Source organism: Prionailurus viverrinus, chromosome A3 (assembly GCF_022837055.1).
Source record: "Prionailurus viverrinus isolate Anna chromosome A3, UM_Priviv_1.0, whole genome shotgun sequence".
Lineage (NCBI taxonomy): Eukaryota > Metazoa > Chordata > Mammalia > Carnivora > Felidae > Prionailurus > Prionailurus viverrinus.
Genome location: NC_062563.1, coordinates 23,704,971 through 23,728,083, shown reverse-complemented (window position 1 = coordinate 23,728,083; position 23,113 = coordinate 23,704,971). Strand labels below are relative to the sequence as shown.

Here is a 23,113-nt window from a genome sequence, read left to right as displayed (position 1 = left end):
CTAGATCTTCGCATGGCTCACTTCCCTTCTTCATTCAGGTCTCTACTCAAATGTTACCTCCTCTCAGATCTTCCCTGGTCATCCCTTCTAAACAGCCCCCGCCACTTTCTCCATTCTCATATTCTGCTTTATCTGTGTCTCAAAATAAAAAGTAATAGAAAGTCCCTAAGGCAGGGACTTCATTTTGATTACCACTTGTACCCCCAGGCCCTGGCACCTAATCGATGCTGAAAAAATATTTTCTGGGTAAATTAAAATGATTTTTGAGACATAATATTTTGGGCCCTTTATGACCTATGGTTATTTCTTAAGTTTTTATTATGGAAATTTTCAAAAAGATAGAAAATAAATGACTCCAAGGATTTTTCATCCAATACTGCTTCCAGAGGTTACACTTTTGGCTTAGTAATTGCTCTTTGCTCCAAGGCTTCTATGGGTAGAAATAACCAACATAAAATAAAACTGAATCAAATCTTCTTGATAAGATTTAGGTCCACAAGATGAGATTTAGGGAAATTGGATCTGGTAGAATAATAGCCAAAAAGAAAACCACACTGGCCAAAACTATACATAGCAAAATATGACACAGACAAATCTTCCATTGAAATTTCCCTGCCAAAGGATAATTTCAGTCATAAAATCATTTCAGTAAAGTGAAAAGAAAAACAGTTTAATGGCACTATATAGAAAGTCAAACAAGGAATTAAACTGGATTAAGGGTGGTAGCTCTTGTGGAACAAATGTAGAGAACGTAGACAGAGAAAAGAGCTTTAGAATAAAGCGCTGGAACATAATCACATGAACCTTTAGAATATGTAGAGGTCAAGAAGAGACAAGGAGCAAGTGGAAGAGAAAGAACAGCAAGGGAAGCAGAAGGAAAACCAGAGGCATAGAAGTCAACAGCAGAGTCTTTCAAGAAGGAGTGTGGGGTCAAGTGCATCTGCTCACACTGAGAGGCTGAAATATGGGGACAGAAAAGTGACCACCTACAAGCAGTCCCTTGCCTGAGTCCTCCTCTCATCCGACCTCCACATGCTGGAGCTCTCCAGATCCTCGGTTTCTCTCTCTCTTTTTTTTTAATATATATATTTTTAACGTTTATTTATTTTTGAGAGACAGAGAGGGAAACAGAAAACGAGCAGGGGAGGGGCAGAGAGAGAAGGAGTCACAGAATCCGAAACAGGCTCCAGGCTCTGAGCTGTCAGCACAGAGCCTAACACAGGGCTGGAACCCATGAACCATGAAATCATGACCTGAGCCAAAGTTGGATGCTTAACCGACTGAGCCACTCAGGCTTCCCTCAGTTTCTCTTTTCTCTGCTTCCTAGACAGTCATATCCAGCTCCATCTATGTATTTACAGCTCCCAGTTTTTCATTTCCAGCCTAGAAGTCTCCCCAGACCTCAACTCATACAGCTAACAGCCTAACAGACACATCTGCTTATAAGTCTAATAGAAATCTCAAAGTTAACATACCCCAAAATGAGCTTCTGATATTCCCTTCGCTGCCATCAGACCTCCTCCTTCTCTTGCTTTCCATAGCTCAGTAAATAGCACCATCTACACAGTTGTGCAAGCCAAGATCTTGAGGGTCATTCATGACTCCTTCTTGTACATTTTTCCTCATCCCCTATACCTTCTATTCACAAGTCCTGAGTTGTCACGTTCAAAGTACAAATTGCTCTTGAATCCATTCATGTCATTCTATGTCCACTGCAACCACCCTAAATTAGATTCATCAATATTGGTCACCTGGATTATTACAATGTCCTATTTAGTAATCTCTTTGCTTCCTCTCTTATATCATCCCTTCCCCACTGACCTTTTTAAAGGATAAGTCAGAGCACATCCCTTCCCTTCTCCTTTCAAAACCTTCAGTGGCTCTTCAAGTAAATCAGAGAAGAAGCCACGGACAGTCATTACAATGGCAATTGAGGTTTCCACATGCCTCTCCCCACCATTATCTTCCTTTCCCCACACACACTGCAGCCTCATCTACTCTCCTCACTGTGCTAGAGTCACACTGGTTCCCTTCCTCCTCCTCAAACACACCAGGCATATTTACCACAGTGCCTTTGCACATGCTATCCCTTCTGTCTGGAACACCCTTACAGATACAGCTTGCTCCTTCAACTTCTTCATATCAACTTCATAGTGGCCCCTCTTTGCCACCCTTTCTAAAATTGCAACACCTCTAATATTTCCTAGCTTTATTTTCTCCCTAACACTATCCTTATCATAATTCTTATATTTCTTCCTTATTATGTTTATTACTTATTTCTATCCAACCTCCACACTATCCCCCACCAGAATATAAGTTTCAGGAATTTTTGTGGGCAAGAATGCTTTTTCACTGGGCACCTGGGGGCTCAGTCAATTAAGCGTCTGGCTCTTGGTTTCAGATCAGGTCATGATCTCACAGTTTGTTATTTGAGCCCTGCATTGGGCTCTGTGCTGACAGCGTGGAGCCTGCTTGGGATTCTCTCTCCCCCACTTTCTCTGCCCCTCCTTTGCTTGCTCTGTCTCTGTCAAAATAAATAAATAAACTTAAAAAAAAAAGAATGCTTTTTCACTGTTATTTCTGCACCTAAAACAGTGTCTGGCATAGTAAGTGCCATAAATATTATTGAATAAATGGATTAATAACTCTTTTGAGAAGAGGATCAGAAAAACACTTATGGGGTGCCTGGGTGACTCGGTTAAGCGTCCAACTCTTGGTTTCGGCTCAGGTCATGATCTCACAGTTTGTGGGATCAAGCCCTGCGTGGGGCTCTGTGCTGACAGCATGGAGCCTACTTGGAATTCTCTCTCTCTCCCTTTCTCTCTGCCCCTCCCCAGAGCACTCGCATGATCTCTTGCTCTCTCTCTCTCTCTCAGAATAAATAAATAAACATGAAAGAAAGAAGGAAAGAGAAAGAAGAAAGAAAGAAAGAAAGAAAGAAAGAAAGAAAGAAAGAAAGAAAGAAAGAAAAAAGAAAAAGACCCAAGTACTTGGAGCAGGGAGCAGGTTATGGAATTCAGGGCAGTGAAGGTCAAAGATGGAAGTCATTAGAACAAGTTTACATGGTTACAGTAATGACCTGGTAACTAGGGACCAGTTGATGCTGCAGGAGAGAAAGTGGACAATTGCAGAGCTAGTTCCTCCGTAGATGAGAGATGAAATCAAGATCACAGCCATGACTGTGGAAGCAGGGACCCTTCCTCCACTATAGCAAAAGGGAAGGTGAGCAGATGGGTGCAGAAGCTGGCAAGGTGGTAGACTTGCTGGAGGAAGGTGAAGCTTCTATGTTCTCCATGAAGTAGGAGGGGAGATTAGCTGGAAGGGAGTTTACTGGAGGGGAGTGGCCTAACCCCCAATAGTTTCTATGACGCTCCCTTGATGGGGATCGTCATCTCCTTATTCTCCTGTGAAGAGTGGAGCAAACGCAGCCTCCAGCCACCCTGGCTCCAAACAGCCACCACGAGTTTCCCTCACCCTGGAGTTTGACACGAAGCCCCACAGCAGTGAGGCTGAGGCTCCCAGCTCACCTGCTCCCTGCCACCAACTCTTCCAGCGCCTGCTTGAGCCGTGTGCAGGCAACAGGCCCCGGCCTGCGCTGCAGAGTCTCAACCTCCTGCAGCCCCTGGTCCTGCGCGACAGGGCCAGAGGGTCAGAGTCAAAGGGTTGCAGACTCCCTCTTTTAGACCACATCCCCACTCCAGAGCCTCTCCCACTCACTGCCGCACTTCCATGCCCAGGGCTTCTTCAGCTCCATCCAGGTCATGGTTCCATCTTTTTCTCTACCAGCTCCACGGCAGTGGGGCTGGGCCCCCAGTAGCTCTACCCATGGCCTTCACCTGGCCCCTTTCTGGGTGTATCAATTCTGAAGCCCTGTCTTCCCACAATTTCTGGTCTCCTCTGTTCCACTGGAGCTCTTTGGCTCTTTAGCCCTGCACCTAGGGCATGCTGGCTCCCAGGTGCTCTACCTATTAGCCTCGCTCCAGAGCTCCTTTCAAAGGCCACAGTCTTCCCGACATCCCAGCCTCTCCCTATGGGCACCCGCCTCGCTCTCACCAGCCTCTCGGCCACTTTCCGCACACAGTTAGTGCTCTGCAGGCGCCACGTGTGATCTTCCCAGCGGCTCCACACGTGCACACATGGCTTTCGGTGACGCAGGGGCAAGCAGAAATACGGCCTGTACCAGAGGGGTGGGGGGTGGGGGGTAGAAGAGCAGAGGCTGCGAGGGGCAGTCCTGGGCCACTGAGGATCTCCCAACACCCTCCTTCCAGACACCAGGAGTACTCACCCATTGCCATCCATGGGCTCAGGCCGCTGAGCAGGGGTCCCTAGCTCCTCCTCCAACACTAGCCCGGCTCCCATTTCCGTCTCCAGCAGAGGCTGTGCCTCCTCAGCCTTGCCCTCCGCTCCCTCCCCAGCCCTGGCCCTTGGGCCCAATTGCTCCTCCAGGCGGCCTGCACGACCTGCCCAGAGCAGCAAGGGTCAGGGGGAACCCAGCTTAGGGTCTGACCCCTCCTTCAAACTAACTCTGCCTCAATAAAAGCCAGAGCCCACCCCTTACTGAAGGTCAATTTCCCTTCCAGGGGCCTAAGTCTGGAACAAGAATCCCCACCCTTAAACCCATGACCCTCAGGGGTTCAGCTAGGCCACACACCGATAGAGATCTCAAAGCTGATGGGCTGGGAGGCCAAGGCAGGGTCAATCATCGTGGCCTCAAAAAGCACACCGAAGAGCAGGAAATCTTGCAAGGGCGCCAGGGCATTCTGAGGAAGGAGGGTCAGACGGCAGTCAGCCCCCACCCACCCAGGTTGCAATCCAAACTTTGCTTGGCCACAATGCTGATAGAAAGACTGCAACCAAGACCTAGAAATACCACTACAAGTATCCTACCTCTCAGTGCTCAGCCCCCCCCCCCCCCATATGTATATACACAAGAGCACATGTATACACACACTGCATTCTTTATCCAGGCCCAGAAATTCAGACTCCACCCCTGTGTTTAACGCCAGAGAGCCAGTTACTCCAGAGCTGAGAGTGACCCCCTCCCTTTGCTAAAACCCCAGCTCCCACCTCTGGCAGAGGCAGCAAGTCCTCCACCTCCACCTCCATGGCACCAGGAATCTCAGGACCATCACCACTGGGACTGGCATCCAGGTGCTGTGGGATCCCGGTTGGGGTCTGGCCCCCCCTGGCTTTCTTCTTCTTTCTCATGAGCCTGGACAATCTGGGCCCCTGTGGGGCCTGGGGAGGCTCAGGTTCAGCTCTCCCTTCCGATACTTCCATGGACACAGCAACCAGCAGGCGGCCGCGGAACCAAATGCCTTGGCCAAGTCCTTCATTGAGACTTTGAAGACCATCCCGGAGTCCCCCACTGGGGGGAGAGCCATAGAGAGGCACCCATGCCGGGCCGAAAGTGGGGTTAAACCCCGCTGTGGGGGACAAGAACAGCGTTTTGGAGGGAAGCACGGGGCAGATGGGTACTAGGTCAGTCTATGCAGCATACTCTTATCTCCTGCAAGTCCAAGGGGGCAGGGAGTCGGATTGGGCTTTGGCAGCTCTGAGAGGGAAGTCTGAGAACAGCTGCGGACCGACAGCTACGGACCAAAACCCGAGAGCACATCTAATCTACCCCAGCTGCCAAAGGCCCTTGGGACAAACAACCCGTAGCTCTACTGCCGAAGCCCGAGTTCTGGGGGTGGAGTCACGATTGGGGCGGAGCTATAGGTGATCCCGTGAGGGGCGGGGTGAACGCAAGATGTGAGTGGGTTTATTTTCTCTGCGTGCAAATCTTCAGGGAGAGCACAGCTGGCGCGGCTACTGGATATGCGGCTGTCCGTAGAATTTTGTCAACAGAGGCAAACCGAGAGTGGGGTTTGTAGTCTGGGGACGACAGGTGAGGCCCCGAAGGGCGGGGACGGCTTGGTGCTGGGTGGAGCGGCGGAGCGGGATAGCAGGGCTGGAGTTTGCGGCCAGGGGAGGGACCCAGGACGGGCAGGACCAGGCGGAGGCAGCAAGCGCTGGCCGCAGGCGCTCACCCGCGCGGCCCGGGTGTGAGATCTGCCTCAGGTCTAGCACGTGCGTGGCGACGGCCATATCGACCAAGGGTGCGTCGTCCCGCAGCTGCAGACGGAGGCCGCGCGTCAGCGGCGGGAAGAGCTCCACGAAGCTCAGCTGCTCGTTCCACTCGGGCGCCGCCGCCTCGCCGCGCACAGACGTCTCGCCCTGGGGGCCGCGGCGGAGTGGGGTCAGCACGGCACCGGGGCCCGCGCCTCGGCCGAGTGGGGACGGGAGGGACTTACCTGCTGCCCCAGGAAAGACACGCGCACGTAGGGGTCCATGAGGACGCGCTGGTCCTGCAGGGCGCGGGCCAGACTGCCTAGCAGCCCCGGGCGCAGCGCGGGCAGCCCCTCGGCCCGGTACACGCGCACGCGCAGCCGCGCCCACGGCCTCGCGGCCGGCACCCCGCGTGGCAGGAGCAGGTTCCTAAGGGAGTGGGGCGCTGAGGCCGCGGAACGCCGCGGTGTCGGGCTTCACCACCCCCGCTACGGCGTCCCGGAGGCCACGCCCGGTCTTATTCTTACCCCCACCCTCACCCCAGCTCACTTCTCGATGTCCGAACTGTGACCTGGCCCCGGGGCTGGTAGCGGAGGAGGCAGATCCCCGCGCGCCCGCACGGACAAAGTGACTTTGACGAAGCCTTTGGTCCCAGCGCGGGTGTCCCGAGGGTCGTGCAGCGGAGCCCATTTCTGGTAGAAGTGGCCATCTGGGGGCGGAGGGGCGGAGGGGCAGGCCACGGGTCAGAGGAGACCGGCGGGCTGCACTGACCCGCATTCGTGTCGGACTCGGTAGGGAGGAGAGGCAGTACATGGAAGTCCACCTTCCCAAGAGGCTTCTCTCTCCGAAGTTAGTATCTAGGGATCAGTGCCCGGAGGGTCAGTTCCCCTTGGTGCAGATGAGTCTAAAGCAGGAGAGGGTTCGCTACCTGGCTGGTCGAAGATAATGCCCAGGTCCATCCTGAAGGTGCCTATCTGGGAGGCCATAAAGGGGAGGGCCTGCGAATGGAAAGCCTGGGGGAAAATGGTGTTAGTTTTGGAGCTTCGATATCCTCCGTTCTCTGGCGGAAACCCCTCATCCCTACCCGCCTTACCGTGATCTCCAGCAGCAAGTCTTGGAGGTGAAGCCGGGTCTCATGAAATTCGAACAAGAAGTACTAGGTTGAAGTGAGGAAACAAGAGAGGCGAAAGAAAATTGGTAATATGCGAAGGGTTCACGCCAGCTGGCCCCTGCCTCTTGCAAAAAGAACGCTCTCCTTCCCCTGCTGGCGCCTCTTTGTACCCTCTCCTTCATAAAGCCCCTCTTGACCGCAGGCACTTGCTCAATTCCACCTAGGCCACGTCCCCTCTGCGGACTGGGTACATGCTGGGTCTTTCCCATTCTCTTGTCAAGCCCCATTCTTCCTTGGTCGCACACACCTCGTTGTAGAAGGGGCAATTAGTCCCGCGTTGCGTGGCGGTCACTCGGCGCTGCTCCCCCACACGCACTGCCACATAGGGGTTAATGTTGACTCCAACCAGCTTCTGGGCCTCCAGCACTGTAACCCCTACCTGAAGGGTGCAGAAGGAGGAGAAAAGGAAGCCATCCCTGCCAAGTAAGGAGGAGGGCAGGGGAACCACGTGTGTGGAGAGTGGGTGGTATTCACCAACGGCTAGGGTCTAGAGGAAGAGTGGTACCTGGAAGTCCTGAGCTCTGGACATCTGGAAAGGATCCCCTCGAGCCAGGCCCCGGGTGCGACTGCCAGAAGTACAAGGTCAGCTCTCACTTCACTTCCTCTCCCCTATCACCTACGTACTTTTGCTCAGTGCTAGGGATAAGATCTCCTCTCTTCTGGATTCTGAATCCTTCCAGTCTGTCTTACATCCATCTCAACCCTACACCCAGAATGTGACTCATTCCTGGAGCCCTGAAACCATTCATTCATTCAACAAAGATTTGTTGGGCACCTACTATGTACCAACAAACACTATGCTAGGTCCTGGGACACTACAGTGAACAAAAGAGACAAAATTCCCTACCCTCCTCAAGCTTTCGTCCCCTACATGGGCTCCAGAAGCTCTATGTGTGCCAGTGTAACTGTGTGTGCGAATGTGGCAGTGTCTATGCCTTAACTCCAGGACATCCACTCCTCACCCATACCCTGGGGCTGTTTGTGAGTGTGGATGAGCATGGGCCTACACGAATAAGCGCCTAAGGTTGACACACTGGTGGGTATGGGAGCAGGTGTGGGTACAAGTTACCTCCTGAGGTGGCTGAACACAACTCCAGAAAGCTCCACATCAGGCTCATCCTCCAGATCCAGCTCCAGCTCCAGCTCACCATCTTCATCGTCCTGCTGAGCTAGGCCTCGAACTAGCCTGTGGCCCAATGCCACTGCCTGCCGCTCCAGCCGGGCCTCCCCAGGCCTGATAGGAAAGGCCTTCAAGGGACATGTCTGGAACCTGTCCCTCCTCTCTGGGCACCCTTGATTTCCCTGACCCTAGGACTGACCTCTGACCCTTAGGATGACCCCACTATTTCCAGGACTGACCCCTAATCTGGGATCCCTAATTCCGGAATTGACCCCTGATTCTAGGACTGACTTCTCACCCTGGAATTGATCCAATACATCAACTGACCCCATATCACTGACTCCTAAATCCCAACCAAGACTGACTTGGTAACCCCAGACCATCCCCACATACTTACTCCAGCTCCTGGAAGCCCACGTTGGGGATGATCAGCTCTGAGCTAGAAGGAGGATAAATGAAAGGAGTGAGGGGCCAGGCTTGACTACAGAGCTGCAACCCAGGCAGCACAGGGCCAAGGGTCACCACATCCAGCATATCCAGAGAGGAATTAGGTACCACTTCTGCCTTCCCAAGGCCTACCTGGGCTGGGACAATCAGGCCTTGCTTAGATTGCAGGGGGCAAGAGGTGGGGTACCTGTCCTGGATGGATGCTCCAAAGTCCTCCTCTGCCCAGGCTCCAGCTGCACCCTCTGGGGGCTGATACTTCAGGTCAAGTTCCACCTGGATCTGAAAACAGACACACAATGTGCCCTAGAGCCCCCTGAACTGTCTCGGGCTAAGAGAAGTCCAAGGACAATGCCTTTTACTCCACCTATAAACAGAGACCCTCCTAGCCTGCATCCGTGGTGACTTTGTGGTTCCTCTCTGGTCATTAATAATATTGACTAACTACAACCTATGAAAAACTTAGCATGAGCATGTTACCTCTTGAAGAGGCCAAACATGACTCTAAAATTCTCTCGTTGCTCTTGGAAATTCATTACTGTGGCCCTCATAGCTCTGCATGGTCTGACTCCTGCCAACCTTTCCAGTCCTATCTAATATGGGGTCTGCTCCTGCCCTGCACCCCAGTTATGCTCTCTCAGAGCACTGGGATTTTGCATATGCTAGTTCTTCTGCCTGAAACCTTCTCCCCTCCCACTTAGTTAACTCCTGTCATCCTTCCATTCCAAGTTCAACCAGTACTTCCTCAGGGAATTTTTGCTGACCCCCATATAGGTTACATCCCTTGGTTATACCCTTTCCCAGGGTCCTACCAGCTCTTTTGTAACACACATCTGTGACGATTTTGCATTTATTAGTGTGAATATTTGTTTAATATTTGCCTCTCTCTTTAGATACAGAACTCTAAGAGGGCAAATCCTTATCTGGTTTTGCTCACCACTCAATCCTTATTGCCCAGCACAACACACACGGCACAGCTTATAATCAGAGCTCAACAAACAACAGACTGATTGAAAAGTTCAACATTTCCTATGACTCCATATAAGGTAAATGAGGAAACAGTTTGGTGAAGCTAAATAACTTGTTCAGGTTATCAGTAGGGAAATGGTGGATCTGAGATTTGAACCCAGGTCCATTCCTACCAGGTTAGATGACCCTCCATGAAACACCAGGAAAATTGAGTCAGGTTCATCTCTGCCTCCCACAAGAACTGAGTCTGTACCGGGTAGGGAGCAGCACAGAATGGCTCTTGGCCCATGTGAGACTAAGGCAGGGGCTACAATGAAAGAAGCCCTGTCTGGGAGGCCTTGTTACCACTCCTGTCTGGATCTGGGTTTTCCTCTCTGAAAAATGGAACTCTCTTATCTAGAAGGACACTCAGGCTTGAGGGTGGCAGGCTGAGGACTGGTGAGACTCACCGGGGATACCCGCAGATTCTCATCCACTAGGGCCTCCCGTAGCACCAAATGCCCAGTACGCTGTAGCTGCTGCAGGGAGATCACCAGGGTCCCCAGAGACCTGGGGATGTGGCATGGGGGTAAAAGAATGACCTAGGGGAATATCCCCTCTTACCATGTCCAGCCCCACCTGCATCCTTGGCTTCCCCAGGCCTACTCACCTGGGGCTGAACACACGGCTGCAGTTAACCACCTGCACAGACAGACATTCCGCAGCCAGCGGAGCCCCGTAGTGTGGCCAGTGGAACAGCTGGAGATAAGAGGAATCTTGTGACACACAATGCTGGACTTACCCTGACCCCCAATCCAGAGCCTATCCTAGATTAGGATCCAGGAGATAGGATCCAACCCTCCAAAGTTGGAGCTAACTTGATGACCAATGTCCCAAACCTGGAACAACACCTCCCCCCAACACAGGATTGACTGCAAACTAGGACTGATCTGAGGGTAACTACCAATCAAGAACTAATCCCCCCAGTCTTGTCTTCTCAAGCCTGAGAGACTAACCCCACTTCCTGAGAACACAGCCCCCCAAAACCAGGAATATGCCCCCCAACTCATCTGAGGAGGGACTTACATGAGCACAGATCAATGTCTCCCTATCCAGGACCCAACCCCACTCACCTCACCAATATCTGCTTCTTGACCACAGTGAATTTTCCTTGTTTTCTGGGTGAAGCCTGCTCAGAATCAAAACTAGTCAGTTATCAGCCCCTTCCCACAAATCACACATATACACACCCAGCACAGGGTCCAGTCCCCCTGGGCTGGGCTTACCCATGGAGAAAGGTAGTAGATGGAGGGGAAAGAGGCAGAGAAATGGGCTAGAGGAGAGAAGAGACAGGCTGGAGAGATGCCTAGGCACTGGATTGGGGGGCCTAAGGAGGAGGAATGGGAGCCCCCCAGTTGCAAAAATCCTTAGAGCACCCCTACAAGCCTCACCCCGAAAGCTGAGCCTCACTTGTCGGTCATGGCTGCCTGGCAGCCCCGTCAGTCGCCGCACACGCACGATCAGAGCCATTGTCCCAGGGCCACTGGCTCTCCCTGTGCCCGTCTGCCCTCCTGCCAACCTGCCTGTTCACCTGAATCGCCTCTGACTCACTGGACTCACCCAGCAAGTTCAGCAATCCCTGCCCTTTAGTCAAACACACAGGCAGGCTTGGGGGGGTCATGGGTGAAGAGAGAGCTGAAGGACTGAGAGAAGGAGGTAAGGTCGCTGTGGTCTGCTCTGTCCTCCCTGCCTCTTCCAACTTCAGCCTCCACCCTTGTGAAGTGGGAGCTGGGATAGGGTGGGGATGGAGCCAAGGGGAAAGACAGGACCCTAGTTTGTCCCCCCTAGCCAATGAGGCCTCAAGGGCACGGGTCTCACGGTGCTCCTTTTTCATCTCTCTGTCCTCAATGCCAAGCTCAGGGTCTGGTGCATGGTAGACCCTCAAAAAACTTTTTAAATAAATGGGCGGATTGATAAATGAATCCCCGAGCCCCCAGCATTAGTACTACAGGCATTCAACACATTTGAAATAATGAGTGGTTGAATGTGTGTCCCTAGCTTGCACATAGCAGGTATTCAAAACACTTCCTAACCAGAAAACATAGGTCCTTAACTTGGGGTCTTACATAGATAGGCTGCAGGGAGTCTGCAAACTCTTGAACTTGCCTATAAAATATTGAGTAATTGTGCATGCTGCACATTAAGCTCCTCCCATATCCTTAAACAGATGCGCAGTATTTTTACTGAATGAAGGAATGAATGTATTTGGTAGTTTGAACCCATGTGTGATTGTAACTATGTGTTGAGTGTGTATCCTGGCCATCTATTTAGTTATTCTATTTAATAACACCTCCTATGTGTAGGACTTGTGCTATGCTACCCTGTGGGGGAAGGGGTGCAGCCACAGCAGTGAATTGGACATGTTCTCTGTCTTCCAGTAGCTTCATGGACTCCAACATCAAACAAGGCCTAGAAAGACTGTAATTCCCATCAGAGAAGGAAAGGGTCAGGACTCAGGAGCTCAAGAAGAGGGAAGCCAGAGGTGCTTAAAATGGGCTTTGAGGGGGCACCTGTCTGGGTCAGTCGGTACAGCATACGACTCTTGATCCAGGGTGATGAGTTCAAGCCCCATACTGGGCATGGAGCCTACTTTAAAAAAGAAATAATAAAAGAAATAAAATGGACTTTAAGGACAGGAGTTGAGCAGAGAAGGACATCCAGGCAGTGGGAAGGAATGCAGGGTGTGTTTTGGGACCTGTGATTTGTCATTTTGACCTGTGTACGAGGAATGTATTAAGTGGCAGCAGACATAAAATTTAGACCATCAGAGGAGCTAGGTCTTGCTGTGTGGCCTTAAGCCAGACATGATGCCTCCTTGTGCTTCAGCTTCTTCAACTCAATAGTGGGGTTGGAAAGCCCTGTTCTGTGTCCCAGGTGTTAGCTGCTCAATTGAGTTTTGAGGTCTATAAAACACCAGACAAACAGGCATAGATTGTTCTGTTTCTAAGCAAGGTCCAGGTTAGACCTCAAGATTCCAGATGTTGGAGGAGGGCTTCCCCTCCTCCGCTGATGTATGGGGGCACTGAGATCCAAAGGAGTCCAAAAGGGGGACCAGAATTCTTAGTTCACAGTGCCCTGGCCTTTCCCTCCCTTTACCCCTGAACTCTGTGACATCTAATCAAGCAAGGTATTGAAGCCACACCTTCTGGAAACTAATGCAGGCACCTCCCCTTCTGGGCAGGAACACAACCTGGCAAGTTCTTGCTCCCCCTCCACCCCCCCTAAGAACTGACACTTCACTTCCTAACATTCCAAAGAAGATGGGATATGGCAGAAAGAGTACTAGGCTCTAGGGCAGGATTTTGGAATTCTAATCTCTATCATGCACTGTGTGGTCTCTGGAAAGTCCTTTCCCCTTTCTGGACCTATTTGCCTAGCTATGTAATGTGCATATGCACTGCATTACTTTCCTTCCTTCCTTCCTTCCTTCCTTCCTTCCTTCCCTCCCTCCTTCCTTCCCTCCTTCCTTTCTCTTTCTTTATTTCTGCATTGCTTTTCTTTTTTTTTTTTAATTTTTTTAACGTTTATTTATTTTTGAGACAGAGAGACAGAGGGAGACACAGAATCAGAAGCAGGCTCCAGGCTCTGAGCCATCAGCCCAGAGCCCCGCAGGACCCCGAGATCGCGAGATCATGACCTGTAGGGCTCGAACTCACGGACCGCGAGATCGTGACCTGAGCTGAAGTCGGAGGCTTAACCGACTGAGCCACCCAGGCGCCCCTCTGCATTGCTTTTCAAAGTGTGGTCCTTTAAAAAAAAATTTTTTTTTCAACATTTATTTTTGGGACAGAGAGAGACAGAGCATGAACGGGGGAGGGGCAGAGAGAGAGGGAGACAGAATCGGAAACAGGCTCCAGGCTCTGAGCCATCAGCCCAGAGCCCGACGCGGGGCTCGAACTCACAGACCGCGAGATCGTGACCTGGCTGAAGTCAGACGCTTAACCGACTGCGCCACCCAGGTGCCCCATCAAAGTGTGGTCCTTAATGAGGATCACACATGTGGTTGTTAAAAATGCACGTTCCTGCACCCACTCAAGAAATGCTAAAGTAGATTCTTAAATTGTACCTGGAAACCTGAATTTCTATTCTGTTGCAGGAGTTCTGGGAACTCTGGTCTCCTGTCTGTGACTTTCTGTGATTCCTCATTGCATTTTCAGTATCTCAGATGGTTGGTTTGAGTGTGGGTATGGTGTTTGGTGCATACTGAATGAAGTCTTAGCCCACAGACCTTTGGTGAATATGGGTCTGGGAGAGGGAACCACGGATCCTAAGGTCAGAGTTTCCTAGCCTGATGACAAGAATGAAAAGAGGGGCCTGAAGGGTTTGCAGAGCAAAAGAAACTGAGTATTTTCTTAGATGTGCCCTGGGTGACATTCATTCATTAGGCCTATCTAGGTACTGGGTATATACTAGTGAACAAAACAAAAATACCTGCTTTCATAAATTTTTATGTTCTAGTGGGTGTGATAGGCAATGAAGAAATATATAAGTAAAATATATAGCATGTTGGTGATATGAGCTGAGGAGAAAAAGCAGGAAGGGGGATAGAAATTCTTTCACGCCAAGTGCAGAAGATAGGAAGTTCTGGGAAGTGATGTGACGTCATCACTTGCTTTAACATGGGAAAGAATGAGACTGCCAGGCTCCCAGGGACGTCACGACTAGCTCTGTGACGCATCGTCAGGGAGTTCCGTAGAGATCACGGGCTCCTTTATGACGTCAGCAGCCGGGCCCAGATAACAGAGGAGGTTAGATCCCGCTGGGGGGCCCGCCGGCTGCACGCAGGGTCCGTGAGGTCTCCGCGGCGCACATTGGCTGAAGGAGGGCCGAGAGCCTTGGCAGCTGCGGCGGCGACTTTGGTGTCCGTGACAGGGTGCCCCGGGGTCAGGATGCGGCGGAGCCCCCGCCCGGGCTCGGCGGCGTCCCCGCATAAGCGCACGCCCAACTTCTACAGCGACAACAGCAACAGCTCAGTGAGCGTCACCTCGGGGGACAGCAGCGGGCACCGGTCAGCTGGGCCGGGGCCCGGGGAGCCTGAGGGCAGAAGAGCCCGGGGCTCGAGCTGCGGTGAGCCCGTCTTGAGCGCAGGAGTGCCTGGAGGAACCACATGCGCTGGAAGCCCTCGGCAGAAGCCTGCGCCTCGGAGCCACAAAGGGCCGACCGCCTGTGGCGCGGCAACCGTGAGGGGCGGGGCCTCGGGTGCGGGCGGGGTCGAACCCGGGAGTGCTGAGGGAGGGGGCAGGGCATAAGGGGCGGGGCTTGGAACGGAATGGGGATAAATATCTGGGCACCTCCTAAGGGGCGGGGCCTGTGGGGTGAAGCGGGGAGACACCAAATAAAATTCCCTAAGGGGCGGGATCTAGGTGTGATGGACGGTCCTGGGAAGGGGCGGGGAAAGTTTTGATTGGACAACACTGAGAAAGGGCGGCCTTGGTGTTAACATAAGTGGCTACCAGAGAAATGGGGCAGCACCAACACTTGTCTGGGGGCGGGGCCTCCGTTTGGCCAGGGGACCGATGTCTTGACCGAGCATCCCAGAGGGGCGGGCTCAGAGTGCTGAGCACACCTGGGGTGTGCATGCAGTGGGACCAATGCCGGTTGGGGGGGGGTGCTGCCCCGCTTCTGGGCTGGGGAACCTGCGGCCTGGTCCCGCGGAAAGAGTGGACCTGCCTTGCGCAAGGCCCCAATGGCGCCCTTGGGCTCCCGCAGAACCGGCTGGCTCTCCCGTAGTCTCTGAGGAGCAGTTCGACCTTCTCCCGACCCTGGATCTGAGGCAGGAGATGCCTCCACCGCGCGTGTCCAAGAGCTTCTTGAGTACGGGCCAGATCAGCCCGGAAACCCTCTGACCTTCCAGCTCCCCTCTCTGAACTCCGGTTCTCATTTCTGAGACCCTGTTCGTTTTGAGTCCTTGGCCCATGTCAGTCTCCAGCCCCTTCCCTGAGCCCGATCCACCTTCTCTGAGCCTGAACTCATTCTCCGTGCCCCCATCTAATGCTCCTAGCCCACTCCCCTCTTCCTGAGCCTCTTCTGAACCTCGAACCCCACACTTACCGAGCCCTTCTTCACCTCTTCCCCCTCTGAGGCCCCTCTCCTCTCCCCAGGCCTGCTGCTTCGGGTGCTGAGCGTGTTGTTGTCCCTGGTAGGAGACGTGCTGGTCATTGTGTACAGGTCAGAGGGAGGGAATGGGGAGCTCCAGGGACTGCTTTTTGGAGGGGATAGGGAGCAGAGCCGGGCCAGCAAAAGCTTGACTCTGACTCAGATCTGGCTGTTGAGTCTGACTCAGATCTGGCTGAGTCCTGTTGGCGGGAGCTGGGTCTAGTACCTTGGTGTGGGGGCTGTGGGGCTCACGAGGGTCTGGGTCCTCAGCTTCCCTCCGGTTCTTCAGGGAGGTCTGTTCCATCCGCTTCCTGCTCACGGCCCTGTCACTGCTGAGCCTCTTTCTGGCAGGTGAGAGGGTGGCGAATCCCCTGGGGCCCCCGCCCTGGATCTTTTGGAGCCAAACCCGGCACATTTTCTCCTGTATCCCTCAGCACCCTGAGCACCTTCAACTGCTCACAGTCCCCTTCAGAGCCCCCTCAAGGCTTTTCTCTCCTCACTGTCCCTTTATGCCAAGGAAACCCTCTCCCTTGGCTCCCCCTGAGACTACCCCTCTTTCCCCAGCACTCTGGTGGGGGCTGCTGTATCTGGTCCCTCCTTTGGAGAATGTGAGTCAGGGCGTCTGTATCCTAGGGTGGGTGCATGGCAGGGTGCGTGAATCTGGAGGTTTTGTGGGTCCCCTGGCCTGGTGGGAGGGGGACAAGTGCTGGAGGGTCTAATCCTAAGGAAAGGCTGGATATAGACAGATCCCTGAGGGATTGTGCCCAGAGGCGGCTGGTGGTCTCTGAGAGGTCCTGGCAGGTCGGGGGGTGGGGACAGTCCTCAAAAAGAAGGCACTTTGAGTCCGGCTGCTCCCAGGCTGAAGTGGGAGAAGGGAGTGGGTGGGACTGAGCTGTGCTGTCTTTTGTGCCTCCCTCCCTCCATAGGAACCTAAGGAGATGCTGACTCTAAGGTGAAAGGGGCACCTGGGGTGGGGAATTAGGGGGCTCAAAGGTGCTTCTGTGCGGGGCCTTACGGGAAGCGCCCAGGGGGACCCGGAGCCAACCCCACCCGTGCCGACCTCCCGCCTGCAGCGAGTACCACGAGCGCGTGCGCTCCCAGGGGCAGCAGCTGCAGCAGCTCCAGGCCCAGCTGGATAAACTACACAAGGAGGTGTCCAGCGTTCGCGCAGCCAACAGCGAGGTGAGCCCCGCAGCCCGCGGCTGTCCAGCGCACCGCCCCGTGTCTCGGCCCGCCGCTCAGCCCACCTCGGAAGCCCCCTGCGGAGCGCCGCTCCCTGGGTAGCGAGCCGTAAACCCCGCCCCGGAGTCCCTACTTCGGAGTTTCTCCCAGGACCCACAAAGTCTATAGCAGAGAACCTAGCCCCAGAACTTTGCCTCCCTGTAAACCTGCCCGCTAGCTCCGTCCCTCCAGGCCCTGCCCTCCCTCTTTTCAGAGAGTGGCCAAGCTCGTATTCCAGAGGTTGAATGAAGACTTTGTGAGGAAACCTGACTATGCGCTGAGCTCTGTGGGTAAGACCCAGAGACACTGCGAGACTGAGACTCAGAGACACGGGAAGAGACGGAGAACTTGACACGGACCTACGCACATGACCGGTCCGAAGAGACCGACCTTAGAGACTCTGCCCCAGCTGTCGGTCAGGCCCGGGAGCCTGAATGATTGCTTCTCCCTGCTCCAGGGGCCTCCATCGACCTAGAGAAGACATCACACGACTATGAGGATGCGAACACTGCCTACTTCTGGAATCGCTTCAGCTTCTGGAACTACGCTCGGCCGCCAACAGTTATCCTGGAGGTGGGCCTGGAACTTGGATCCCGGAACGGGGCAAGGGACGGGTTGCTGGGGAAAAGACTCAACAGCTCGCTGGAGGTGGGACGCGGCTGAGCTGAGGGCGTGGTGATGGGCGGGGCCATGCCTGAGGGAGGATGGGCCCGGCTGGAGGCGGGGCCTGGCGGTGCGAGGGACTGGGACACGGGACAGGATCTGGCTGCGTATAGACCCGGGTGGAGGACTGGGCGGGGCCGATGGAGGGGTTGAGCTGAGGGCGGGGCCTATCAGAACCAATGCCCAGGCTGGGAAGGGTCGCAGTCGCTGGGTCCGTGGGTTCTGAAGATCTACCTGCTCGCCTGCAGCCAGATGTGTTCCCTGGGAATTGCTGGGCTTTTGAGGGCGACCAGGGTCAGGTGGTAATCCGGCTACCGGGTCGCGTGCAACTGAGCGACATCACCCTGCAGCACCCACCGCCCAGTGTGGCACACACCGGGGGAGCCAACAGCGCCCCCCGCGACTTCGCAGTCTATGTGAGTGAGGCTAGGGCTACGGGAGGTGGGGCGGATTTTGCCTAGTAAGCACCAGTCATGAAAATTGGTGTCACTGAGTCTTCGCTTGCTCATCTACATAATGGAGATACTACCACTCGCCTCTCAGGCCTACAGGTTATAAATAATTATAACCATATCCAAACTTTAGTTATGGCTTTATTGAGCCTTTATTCTGTACTGAGTACTTTACATGGATCATCTTGCACCCACTCAACAACCTATGAAGTGCCCTCATCTCCCCCATCACTGATGAGAAAAGTAATGATCAGAAAGGCAATCTTATTTGCCAAGATCACACAGCTAACAATTGGCCAGACTAAACTTTGCAACCTGGTTTCTTGGAGCCCACATTCCACACTACACTATCCTAAAACCAAAAAATAAAGGAGAGAGTGCAGCTATTGCACACCATAGTAGGTCCTCAATAAAGTTGCTTTCTCCCTCTTCCACCTGTGCCTCACTGTCCCCCCCCCCCCCCCCCCCCCCGCTCACTCTTCACCTACCAGGGCCTCCAGGTTGATGATGAGACTGAAGTTTTCTTGGGGAAATTCACCTTCGATGTGGAGAAATCAGAGATTCAGACTTTCCACCTACAGGTGTGTGTCTCTGGGGGTGAGGGTGCTAAAGGAATAAGACAGTGAGGGAAGATTGGGGAGGAAGGCAGCCCTTGGGACAGCAGGCCTTGGCATGATCCATTTGTCTCCCCAGAATGACCCCCCAACTGCCTTTCCCAAGGTGAAGATCCAGATTCTAAGCAACTGGGGCCACCCCCGTTTCACATGCTTGTATCGAGTCCGAGCCCATGGCATGCGAACTTCAGAGGGAGCAGGGGACAGTGCCACGGGGGAACTCCATTAAACATGCTGATTGTTGGAGTAGAGTGCAGGTCTGTGCTGAAAGAAGCTGGAATCATAATGAGGTGTTTCTTGGGGGAAATCTGGTTGCCTTTGGCCTATTAGTTGGGGGAGTCTACTTTCCAATGCGCCCTCTTATTGGAGAAGTTCAGATCAATACAGTAGCAGCAGCTCATGTTTATGGAGTGCTTACCACATGCAAGAGATGGTGCTCTGGATATTTTACACATCGTCTAACTAATCCTCACAACCGTGGAAGGGGAAACCACTCAGGTCAGGGAATGCTCAAGAACATACAGTTAGTGAGGAACAGTGGCACAGGATTCAAATCTACCTTCCCCCAGAGGCCACCCTCTTTAACTCAGAGCTGCCAGTCAGCCTGAAGCCATGTTTGTACAGCTCAATTCCTACCCCCAACCTCTGGGAAAGTCCCCTCAACTCCTGCCAAGTGCAGGTGGAGAGGTTAACTACTTTTTTTAGGTTAACACTCAAAAACTAAGGAGACCTGAGAACCTCTAGGAAGCATCTGAGAGTAGATGCAGGCCTGGTACCCCTACTCAGTTTGTCTTTACTGCTAGGCACAGGCAGTCTAGTGTTCAATCTGTCCCTGCCCTCAGGGAGCCCGGTAGGGGAGAGTGCTCCAGGAAACAGGACAATTCATTTATTGATTCAAGAATTCTTTATACTAGGAGTCCAATCAGAATTGGAAGAATAAAAGATGGGAGGAGACAGTCTTCAAAAGATTAATGAGTTATGCCTGGCTAGATTAAAAAAGGGGGACCATGGGGCGCCTGGGTGGCGCAGTCGGTTAAGCGTCCGACTTCAGCCAGGTCACGATCTCGCGGTCCGTGAGTTCGAGCCCCGCGTCGGGCTCTGGGCTGATGGCTCAGAGCCTGGAGCCTGTTTCCGATTCTGTGTCTCCCTTTCTCTCTGCCCCTCCCCCGTTCATGCTCTGTCTCTCTCTGTCCCCAAAATAAATAAACGTTGAAAAAAAAAATTAAAAAAAAGGGGGACCAGCATGAGCAAAGGAACATGCAACACCTTGGTTGTTAGGATCCTTCCCAGTGTGTTCATGTTTTGGAAGAATATACACACAGACTATGAACACTGGTTACACCTCTAGGTGTAATGCATGTGCAATGCATGCAAGTGGAATGCATGAGTATGTGTGAGGGTGAAGCACATATCCATTTATTTAACGTTTATTTTTTGAGACAGAGAGAGACAGAGCATGAACAGGGGAGGGGCAGAGAGAGAGGGAGACATAGAATCTGAAGCAGGCTCCAGGCTCTGAGCTGTCAGCCCAGAGCCCGACGTGGGGCTCGAACTCACGGACCGCGAGATCATGACCTGAGCCGAAGTCGGCTGCTTAACCGACTGAGCCACCCAGGCACCCCATATATCCATTTGTTTAAATTTTCAGGGTATTAAAAATTTTATTTATTTTGAGAGAGAGGGAGACAGCACTTGGGAGGGGCAGAGGGAGAAGGAGAGGGAGAGAGAGAGGGAGAGAGGGAGAGAGAGAGAGAGGCGGGGGAGAGAAAGTGAGAGAGAGAGAATTCCAGGCAGGCTCCACATGGTCAGCCTGAAGCCCCACATGGGGTGAACTCATGAACCCTGAGATCACTACCTGAGCCGAAATCAAGAGTCAGCGCCCCTCAGGGTATTTGTTACTTTTGTAATTTAAATTACTCTGAGTGCTCTCAAAGCCTAAGGTTAGAAATATGGACTAATACAGCTTTTCTGGAGCGCATTTTGACAATAGGAACCAAAAGCCTTAAAATTTAAAAAAAAAATTTTTTTTTTAACGTTTATTTATTTTTGAGACAGAGAGAGACAGAGCATGAACAGGGGAGGGGCAGAGAGAGAGGGAGACACAGAATCTGAAACAGACTCCAGGCTCTGAGCTGTCAGCACAGAGCCCAACATGGGGCTTGAACTCACGGACCGTGAGATCATGACCTGAGCCAAAGTCCGACGCTTAACCGACCAAGCCACCCAGGCGCCCCTTAAAATTTTTTATATGCTTTAATCACCATAATTCCATTTCTAAGAATGGAGCCAAAGGATACATCAATGTAATTGAAGATAATACTTTTAAGGATATTTATCACACTGTTGTTTATAAAGACAAAACCAAACAGTATGTAAGAAGATAAATTATGCTACAAAAATAATATGAAGCCAACAGAAATGTTAGTATTTAAGGGAATGTGTAATGTCATGGAAAGTTATTAATGATAGATATATGGATAATTTCCTAAAAAGCAAGCTAGACTGGTATACATAATTAACTTCCATATCAAAAGAGTTCTACAGATTAACAGATACTATGCATGAAAAGGCAATAACTTGGGGAGGAAGTATTTTCAACATGGATGAGAATAAGGGCTAGAACAACAGCAAAAACCTATAAACAGGCTATTCAGAAGAAATATAACCATAAACACATGAATGACATCTAGCCTTCAAAATTAAATAGATCCAAGCTAAAAATGACAATTTTTTTTTTTGCCTGTCAGATTAACAGAAAAGGGGTAAAAAAATTAAAAAAATTTAAAAAACCTGTTATGGAGAGCATTTTACAATATCTATTAAAATTTTAAATATTCTTATCCTTTGATCTAGCATTTCTACTTCCAGGAACCAATCCTTCAGAAATATTGCTGCACAGATAACTGTACAAGGATATTCATTACAGCACTTTGTAGCAGAACAAAATCGGATGGGACCCAAATCTCAATAATGGACTGGCTAAATAAGCTACAATACGCTCATACACAGAATACATAGGCATTAAAAAGAATATGGTCACCAAAAGTTCTAATGGGCAAGACACCCAATATAACAAAAACAAGGTACAAAGAGTATGTATAATATCCTACTTAGAAAAAAAATGTCAGACTTAGGAAACACATAAACCTTCACCTCTCATTATCTATTTTTATATTTCAAATAATTTTGTAGTAACTAGCATACATTTTAAAGCATGTTAAAATAGTATACACAATATGATCCCATTTTTGTAAAATAAAAAACATGTATACATTATAAATCTGCATTATGGACTAAAAAATCTGTACCAAATACTTTATTGGCACATTGGAGTTTAGATGATAATATTTTGTGTGTATTTTTTCTCTTACAATGAATACACATATTAATTTTCTAGTAAGAAAAAAATAGCTGTTAAAAATTTCAGGCTTGTGGCCTATCTTTAGGATTAGAACCACCACTGCTCTCTCCTGCAGGAAGTCTAGCATGATCCATGCACCATCATAAAACTCCTCCCTCCCCTCGCACTTTCCACCTTGTCTTCGTTCCCCGCTCAGCTCTGTCCTAAGGCAGTGCAGGCTGGGTGTTTGGCTTACACTTGATCCTTGTATTTTTTAAAAACAGAGTCAGTGTCTCTACACATCTAGCCAGGAATATCCAATTTCTTTGATTGGGGCTATGCTGTCAGAGGTATCCTTCATTCAACAACTCCTAAGGTGGACAAACTGAGGCTCAAGAGAAATAAACATGGTTAACAGCAGATTTCCACTTAAAAACACAGAGTGGTGCCAAAGCAGTGATCTTCATTGATTTTTATTGAATAAAGGACTCCAGGGGCAAGCAGGAGAGATCAAAAGCAACAATAGCAGGAACAAATATAAAAATATAAAATGTAAAGTGCAAGCCCTGGGGAATGTGTGCAGGGTTGAATTGTGTCCTTGGGGGACACAAGGCTGAGGACTAGCCACAGCCTACCCCCTAAAGGAATCTAGGTCTGAGCGGCCTGTGCAGGGCCCTTGGCTGGGGGTGGAAGTGGCTTGAATGGGGCCCAACCTTGGGCCTTGAAGTAGGAGACCAGTTGTATAGGTACCTCTGCGAGCACAGTCTGTGCCAGTGCCTCCCGAGGGGCCTGCCAGGAGAAGAAGGGCAAGGTCAGTGGTGGCCCCCTAAAAGCATCCCATAGTTTACATTTCATAGCAAAGAAAGGATACAAACCCCAACACCCAAACTTGCCCAGACTTAGATGAAAGGGTAAGTATCCCCACTCAGACAG

General features: G+C 51.5%; 3 protein-coding genes across 27 annotated transcripts in view; 1 reads left to right on the top strand and 2 right to left on the bottom strand.

Moving 5' to 3' along the window:
• LOC125161958 (fer-1-like protein 4) overlaps positions 1 to 11,345 on the bottom strand; it is a 33,679-nt gene extending 22,334 nt beyond the window's left edge. For 8 of the 11 annotated variants that reach the window (XR_007150829.1, XR_007150830.1, XM_047852359.1 and 5 more), the window contains exons 1-19: positions 11,186 to 11,345; positions 10,868 to 10,923; positions 10,405 to 10,493; positions 10,205 to 10,304; positions 8,977 to 9,068; positions 8,740 to 8,781; positions 8,292 to 8,456; positions 7,728 to 7,788; positions 7,470 to 7,601; positions 7,145 to 7,207; positions 6,980 to 7,064; positions 6,601 to 6,760; positions 6,297 to 6,480; positions 6,033 to 6,219; positions 5,068 to 5,426; positions 4,652 to 4,760; positions 4,286 to 4,460; positions 4,054 to 4,174; positions 3,528 to 3,628 (exon numbers count right to left, since the gene is read on the bottom strand). Coding sequence is in view for 9 of the 11 variants with exons in the window: in XM_047852359.1 (XP_047708315.1) it covers positions 3,528 to 3,628; positions 4,054 to 4,174; positions 4,286 to 4,460; positions 4,652 to 4,760; positions 5,068 to 5,426; positions 6,033 to 6,219; positions 6,297 to 6,480; positions 6,601 to 6,760; positions 6,980 to 7,064; positions 7,145 to 7,207; positions 7,470 to 7,601; positions 7,728 to 7,788; positions 8,292 to 8,456; positions 8,740 to 8,781; positions 8,977 to 9,068; positions 10,205 to 10,304; positions 10,405 to 10,493; positions 10,868 to 10,923; positions 11,186 to 11,264 (2,360 nt within the window). In the remaining 2 variants the exon portion in view is untranslated. Of the gene's footprint in view, positions 1 to 3,527; positions 3,629 to 4,053; positions 4,175 to 4,285; positions 4,461 to 4,651; positions 4,761 to 5,067; positions 5,427 to 6,032; positions 6,220 to 6,296; positions 6,481 to 6,590; positions 6,761 to 6,979; positions 7,065 to 7,144; positions 7,208 to 7,469; positions 7,602 to 7,727; positions 7,789 to 8,291; positions 8,471 to 8,739; positions 8,782 to 8,976; positions 9,069 to 10,204; positions 10,305 to 10,404; positions 10,494 to 10,867; positions 10,924 to 11,185 lie in introns of those variants that run through there. The other 3 variants (XM_047852363.1, XM_047852365.1, XM_047852367.1) reach the window with 3 other exon arrangements.
• SPAG4 (sperm associated antigen 4) lies at positions 5,746 to 19,857 on the top strand. 8 transcript variants are annotated; one of them, XM_047852389.1, is made up of 13 exons: positions 11,390 to 11,450; positions 14,749 to 14,974; positions 15,504 to 15,608; positions 15,896 to 15,962; positions 16,180 to 16,241; positions 16,455 to 16,498; positions 16,817 to 16,842; positions 16,964 to 17,072; positions 17,326 to 17,401; positions 17,569 to 17,684; positions 18,023 to 18,190; positions 18,718 to 18,807; positions 18,920 to 19,857. In XM_047852389.1, the coding sequence occupies exons 2-13, from the start codon at positions 14,902 to 14,904 to the stop codon at positions 19,067 to 19,069; spliced, it is 1,086 nt and encodes a 361-aa protein (XP_047708345.1). In that variant the 5' UTR covers positions 11,390 to 11,450; positions 14,749 to 14,901; the 3' UTR covers positions 19,070 to 19,857. The 8 variants fall into 8 exon arrangements, with proteins under 8 accessions (XP_047708342.1, XP_047708341.1, XP_047708343.1 ...); XM_047852386.1 differs by lacking the exon at positions 11,390 to 11,450 and adding an exon at positions 5,746 to 5,890 and having other exon boundaries at positions 16,180 to 16,498; XM_047852385.1 differs by having other exon boundaries at positions 11,389 to 11,450; positions 16,180 to 16,498.
• Positions 19,858 to 22,635: 2,778 nt separating this feature from the next.
• CPNE1 (copine 1) overlaps positions 22,636 to 23,113 on the bottom strand; it is a 35,136-nt gene continuing 34,658 nt past the window's right edge. For all 8 annotated transcript variants that reach the window (XM_047852374.1, XM_047852377.1, XM_047852379.1 and 5 more), the window contains one exon: positions 22,636 to 22,969. In XM_047852374.1, coding sequence (XP_047708330.1) covers positions 22,829 to 22,969 — 141 coding nt within the window. In that variant the 3' untranslated portion in view covers positions 22,636 to 22,828. The remainder of the gene's footprint in view (positions 22,970 to 23,113) is intronic.

Bases quoted from the DNA above. Each gene is read 5' to 3' on its own strand.
- SPAG4 (XM_047852381.1), top strand. From the start codon at position 14,684: ATGCGGCGGAGCCCCCGCCCGGGCTCGGCGGCGTCCCCGCATAAGCGC. The intron at 15,609-15,895 runs GTACGGGCCAGA...TCCTCTCCCCAG, and splicing joins CGTGTCCAAGAGCTTCTTGA to GCCTGCTGCTTCGGGTGCTG. The intron at 15,963-16,179 runs GTCAGAGGGAGG...CCGGTTCTTCAG, and splicing joins GTGCTGGTCATTGTGTACAG to GGAGGTCTGTTCCATCCGCT.